At 37.6% G+C, this 6,616-nt stretch overlaps 1 protein-coding gene across 1 annotated transcript; it reads right to left on the reverse strand.

The window, feature by feature from the left end:
* Positions 1 to 1,640: 1,640 nt before the first annotated feature.
* On the reverse strand, positions 1,641 to 2,732 carry LOC131630214 (F-box/kelch-repeat protein At3g06240-like). Its single transcript, XM_058901000.1, has one exon. The coding sequence runs from the start codon at positions 2,730 to 2,732 to the stop codon at positions 1,641 to 1,643; it is 1,092 nt and encodes a 363-aa protein (XP_058756983.1).
* Between the last annotated feature and the right edge of the window lie 3,884 nt (positions 2,733 to 6,616).

Genomic DNA, 6,616 nt, shown 5'->3' on the forward strand with positions numbered 1-6,616 from the left:
TTTTTGATGATGATGATGCAGATTGAAAAGGAGCTTGATGAGGCTGTAAAAGAAATTGAATGTTTCTGTCCAGTGGTGATCAAAGGGTTGATGAATGTTGTAAAGGAGGAAACAACAATTCCAAAAGAACTACTAGGGATCCTAAAGGGTTTCAAGGAGTTTACCGCAGATGAGCTGGCAAACGAATTGCCTCATATGCAAGATAAACACATGAAAGTTAAAGTTTTCAATGTGGGAGAAGATGTGATGGCATTTCGGCGTAAGGAGAGGTTTTCAGTGGGTACTTACAATTATAGCAAGCTGCCAGATGAAGTTCTTTATCAAGAAGAGAACTCAGGGTCGAGTTCTTCAGAAGTGAAAGAGACTGATGTAGAAGGATTGTGCATATCAAAGAAGAAACCGCACGTCGGAAAGCATTTTAATATTTAAGCAATTTTAATTTTAATATTTAAGAAATTTCTGTTTTATTTGTTTTATTTAATTTTGTTTTAGATTAAAGGCCCATAAGGCCCAATAGAGTTTATTTATTTTCTGTATTTAAAGACCTTTGGCATGGCCATAAGGATTATCTCTTTTATTATAATAGAATCCAAAGTTTTCTTTATTCTTGGTGGACTCCAAAGCTTATCTATAGGGTTTGCACTTGCAACTCTGTTTTCATTCAAGGTTTAGCGCTTGCTATTCCTTTGGGCGGCTTCCGACTGCGTCAGCAAACCATTAATTGCAGGAACCACCCATATAGAAGTCATCCTTATAATTCAATTGACAGTAATAACCATTGGGAATATTGATAACGATTGGAGGATTCTCCAACAAATGAAAAGTTGTGAAAATATCTCACCCAAGGAAGAAGATACATGTGTGAAGTCCACATTTAATGCAGATCGATTAAGGTGTCGTTTGACAAAGGTTGAATTGAAGATGAGTGAGTTCAATGACTTGCCTATGCATCTCAGTCGAAGGAGTGATTTCACGGGAAGAAAGGAAGTCACAACGGCGACAAATTCTTCCGGGAGGAAATAACAACGATGGTGATAAGTTTGGTGGAAGAAGATTCATTTGGAGCTAAAAAAGTAGAACCCTAATTACATATCAAAACACATTCAATTTATATAGATGACTTAGATTTGTAAGTGAAGTCTTCGTGCATTTCAGATTTTTAAATATGTATTCTGCTCTCCTGTGGTGAACTATACTATCCTTAATATTTGTTTAAAACATTGTCAAGAGAAGATTCATCTATAGATCTAGAGTTAGAATTAATACAAATAAAAAGACATTCAATTTATATTAAGATTGTCAAACTGTTATATACCCAATACATAGTCACTCAACAAACAATCAAATCATATGATTCAAATATTGCCAAACAGTTTATAATATCCAATACAGGGGTGCTATGTCTACACTGGAAAGTACCTACACCGTAGCTACACCTTATACATTTCAATACATTTTAATGCTAACACAAAAACCTAGGCAAGAAAAAATTATTAAAAAAAACAAAAGTATAAGTAACCGTATATATATACGGTGTTGGTGTAGCTTTGGGTGTAACCATAACATTTCTCTATCCAATAACATAATCATAATCATTCAACAGTACAATTAAATCTTAGTCATGATAAGAAAATTTACTTTCAACAGTACCAAACCAAACTTTCAACATAATTTTTGGAATTGAACTGCCAAGATACATTGAATCTTTTTGCTATATTATATCTCCAATTATAGTGAATCATCTGATTCCGGAGTTCGTCTATCAATAATAATGTATCATTCTTCTCCAAAAGGCATAATGGCAACAACGGAAAAAGGTGAAATATTTGAAGATTATTATACCTAATTTTGAGGATTAGAGTCCAAGAGTCTTCAACTCCAAACTTTTTCATTTGCCATATAACAAAATGTGTTTGTTTGAAATCACGAGAAAAACAAAGACATTCATTTAAGACACTTAGATTTGGATTGATAAATGGCTCCTCATCTACACCCTGAGGGGGTAGAAAGTGAGTATGTGTCTCTGTGCTCAAATCAAGTGAAGTAATTACCCGTTTTCTGGTGTAATCATGAACTGCCAACCAATTGAAGCTACCACTCAAATTAACAACATCCATCCTAAAATCATGATCTAGAGGAGAATTTTGAATTTTTCTCCAAACATTATGGCCCAGGCTAAAAACTCTTACCATTGTTGTATCAGGAATGAAATGCACCACCTTATAAGTATCAGTTGAATCATCATAACCAAATGTCAAACTAAGAGGATAACATAAGTCCGTTTGATAAGAATACCCTAACTTTTCTGATATTGTTCTTGTGGCAGGATTCCAAACACGGATATGCTTATCAGTATTCCCAAGGATGCAAGAATCAGCTAACAAGCAGAGCAAACCATTGCAGGAACCAACAATATAGAAGTCGTATTTATCATTCAATTGACGGTAATGACCATTGGGAAGAGTGGTAATGATCGGAGGATTCTCCAACAAACAGAAAGTTGTGAAAGATACCTCATTCCAAGAAGATACAAGTGTGAAATCTGCATTTAGTGCAGATCGATTAAGGTGCCGTTTGACAAAGGTGGGATCAGAGATGAATGACTTCCATGACTTACTGACACATCTCAGTCGGAGGAGTGATTTGACGGGAAGAAAGGAAAGAACTTCCACAACAAGTTCTTCTGGGAGGAATACCGGCGACGGCGAGAAGTTGGGAGGAAGGAGATTCATAGGAAAACCAGATGAGTTCAAAAATGTAGGTCTCGGGGGTTTACTTATAGTATTGCTGTTGCTATTTTTTTGGCACAACTATAGCGTATTTTCTTACTTTCTTCAAGTTTCACTTCTTTTTTTTTTTTATATATTATAGCATATAGCATTTTTTGTGTGTAGAATTTTATTATTAAATTGTACAAGTTATTTGTTACAAAATAAATATAGTAATTTTATATTAGTATAGTATGACATTTAAATAAAAGATCGAGATTGTTAGAATTATTTTGTTCCACGATTGTTATCCAACTTTGTGCTAAAAATCATCACTCTTAAAAACACAAGTTAAAAAACCCACCATACTCAATATTTGTACTGATGAGATATTTATTGAAGTTCCTCGTTTAATATAATCATGTGTTTTCTTTAGGAATTTATATCAACTTCTTCATAAAATAAAAAATTCATATCAATTTCTTTCATAATATAAACTTCATACAAATAACATAGAAAAAAAGTATCATCACTATAGACTGACTCTCTTTTGATGAGAAGTATGACTTCAGCTAGACTTGACTACATTCAAAGAAAACAATAAGAGAAATACAAACAAAACATAAATTGTTAAGTGTAAAGACAAGTCAATTAAAGAGATATTACGTCCAAACTCAAGTCTAGAACAAGAACAAAACTTCCATATAGGTCATGATGCAATTTATTATAGAATGAATTGAAACAACAGAAAATGTGCGGCACCGGCCTTCATCCGTGCCACCATGAATAAAAGCCTGCACCACACGTAACATGGGGTATGTTATTAAAGATTTAAGAGCAAAACATATTCAATTGATAGAGATTGTCAAACTGTTCTAGCTAATACAGGATCAATCAACAATACAATCAAATAAGAATTTTTCTTTACCCACCTCCCTATGGGGGAAACCCCCAGCGAAATCCCAAAACTGCCCCTGCTTCGGAGATGCATCTCCGAAGTTATTTTTTTTTTGTTTTTTTTTTAGTTCGGAAATGAATCTCCGAAAACACTAAAAAAGTGGTGTTTTCGGAGATACATTTCCGAAATCAAAAAAATTCAAAACCGTGAATATTTTCGGAAGTTCATTTCCGAAACCGTTGCTGCATATACAAATTTCCCTCCTTCACTTTTTCATCATTTTTCTCCAAAAACTTATCAAAACCCTCTCTAAACCCTATCAATCTCCATCAATTTTTCGCCCTAAAAGCAAGTTTCAAACCGTTGATCACGTTAAAGGGGGCATAGAAAGCTACAATTTCAGGTAAACATCTCTCATTTCATCCCCTATTTCACTACATTGATTCAACAAATTTATGCTGAAAACTGATATGGTTCGGAAGTTCATTTCCGAAATATATTACTTAACAAATTTCGGAAATGAACTTCCGAAATATGCCCTGGCAGTTTAAAAAAAAACAGTTTTGGCCAATTTTGCTAATTTTTGCATTTGCTAGGTATGGTGCATCCGGACAACATTGTGCAAGACGATGGAGTATTAAATCCGGAAATTGTCAACGTTAATAACGATCCGGTTATTGACGCTACTCCTATGATCAATGCCGTCGATGTTAGGCAACATTTTACAAATGATCGGAGCTTCGTTAGTCGAGAACAATTGATTGATTGGGTTCGAAACGAAGCTAGTAAACTTGGATTTGGAATTGTCATTTTAAGGTCGGACAACGGAAATAGTAGGCGGAAAGCTTTCGTTGTTTTGAATTGCGAACGTGGTGGTAGTTATGTGCAATCAAACCGTGTGCTAAAACACGAGGACACGGGATCGAGAAAGTGCGGGTGTCCGTTTAAGTTGCGTGCCACTCGGAGGGTTGATGATTTGTGGCGGTTAACCGTAATTTGTGGAATGCATAATCATGCCTTGGATGTCAAGTTACACGGGCATCCAATGGCGTGTCGTTTGTCCCGCGAAGAGAGGAATGTGATATCGGATCTAACGATAGTCAAAGTGGCGCCTCGCAACATACTTGCCGATTTGAAGCGTAAGAAACCGGATAGCGTTTCAAATATCAAGCAAGTTTACAATGAACGGCACAATCTCAAGGTTTTAAATATGGGCCCTCGGTCGGAAATGCAACAACTTTTGAAACTTTTAGGCGATAACAATTATGTTTCAAGCTTCCGAACCTCCGAGGACAAAGTTACCGTGCGTGATATTTTTTGGACTCATCCCGAAAGTATCAAATTATTCAACACATTTCCAACCGTTCTTGTGATGGATTCGACGTACAAGACCAACAAGTATAGGCTTCCGCTTCTAGAGATAGTCGGTGTTACCTCGACGGACAAGACTTATTCGGTGGGGTTTGCTTTTTTGGAGTGTGAAAAAGAAGACAACTTTACGTGGGCCTTGGGAATTTGCAAGTCTTTGTTAGTTGATCAAGCGGTTATGCCAAACGTCATTGTCACCGACCGGGATAATGCTTTGATGAATGCGGTCGATACCGTCTTCCCGACATCTACCGCTTTACTTTGCCGGTATCACATAACTTGCAACGTGAGAAGCAAGTTGAAACCCGCGGTTGGGACAAAAGATAGGTTGGATGAAAATGGTAAATTTTTCAAAGCCGGTGTTGTGGTTGATAGGATAATGGCGGCATGGAGGGGAATTTTGGATGCATACTCCGAAGAGGATTATACCGAGAAATTGGTACACTTTAGGTCTTTGTGTGGTTCCATTAGGACATTTTGTCATTACGTCGAATCCACCATTCTTGACAAAGTTAGAGAAAAAGTCGTGTGCGCTTGGACAAATCGGGTTAGACATCTTGGTTGCACCACGACTAACCGAGTTGAATCCGCACATGCGGTCTTCAAGAGGTGGTTGGGTGATTGTAAGGGAGATTTGTGTCGCGGTGGGACACCGTGAATCAAATGCTTGATAATCAACACAATGAAATTCAAACATCGTTCGGTCGGAGCAAGACGGTCATGGAACACCGGTATAAGGGCCAAATTCTATTCTCCCAATTGATTTACAACATATCTCGAACGGGTTTGAATTTTTTGTTTCATGAAGCTAAGCGGTCGGAGACCACGGGGGCGGATAGTTCTTTATGTGGGTGCACCATTAGAACTACATACGGCCTTCCGTGTGCTTGTATAATTTCAAAAAAGAAGGAGTTGAATTCACCAATACGCATGGATGAGGTAGCCGACCATTGGAAGAAACTTCGTTTTGATGATTTTCACCCGCCGAAAGAAAATGACTCCAAAATCACCATCTCCGACGAGTTGGAAGTGATATTGGAGAAGTTTGCTAAAGCGGACGACACAACAAAAATGCATATAAAAGAACAATTGCGAAAGATCGCATTTCCGGAGACCACCGATTTGAAACCGCCATCTCAACCGGTTAAGACTAAAGGTGCACCGAAAAAGTCCAAAATTACACAAGATGACACATCAACAAAACGATCTCCTTCCTACTTTGAACATGTTGATGCATCGTTACCGGAAATTCATGAGACACCTAAGTCCAAGTGTAGTGGTAACAAAGGTGCCCGTATATCGAAGCCACCTCGCACACCGCCGATAAAAAAATCACTCATTGTCTACATTGATGAGATGCCACTTTTTATGCACAAATATATCGATAACATCGTTGATGTTGGCGGAGACGGCAATTGTGGATATCGGGCTGTTGCGGGTTTGCTCGGTAAAGGGGAAAATAATCATACTTTAGTCCGACGGGAACTTCTTGCGGAGTTGACTTCGTATCGGGACATCTACGGCCGACTATATGAAAATCAAGAAAAGTTTGCAAAAATTCATGATGCACTTGTTCCACCACTTACCGGTATCGCTCCGGTCTCGAAGTGGATGTCATTCCCCGATATGGGTCATCTCATAG

Source organism: Vicia villosa, unplaced genomic scaffold (assembly GCF_029867415.1).
Source record: "Vicia villosa cultivar HV-30 ecotype Madison, WI unplaced genomic scaffold, Vvil1.0 ctg.000659F_1_1, whole genome shotgun sequence".
In the NCBI taxonomy this organism is placed as follows: domain Eukaryota; kingdom Viridiplantae; phylum Streptophyta; class Magnoliopsida; order Fabales; family Fabaceae; genus Vicia; species Vicia villosa.

Bases quoted from the DNA above. Each gene is read 5' to 3' on its own strand.
- LOC131630214 (XM_058901000.1), bottom strand. From the start codon at position 2,732: ATGAATCTCCTTCCTCCCAACTTCTCGCCGTCGCCGGTATTCCTCCCA.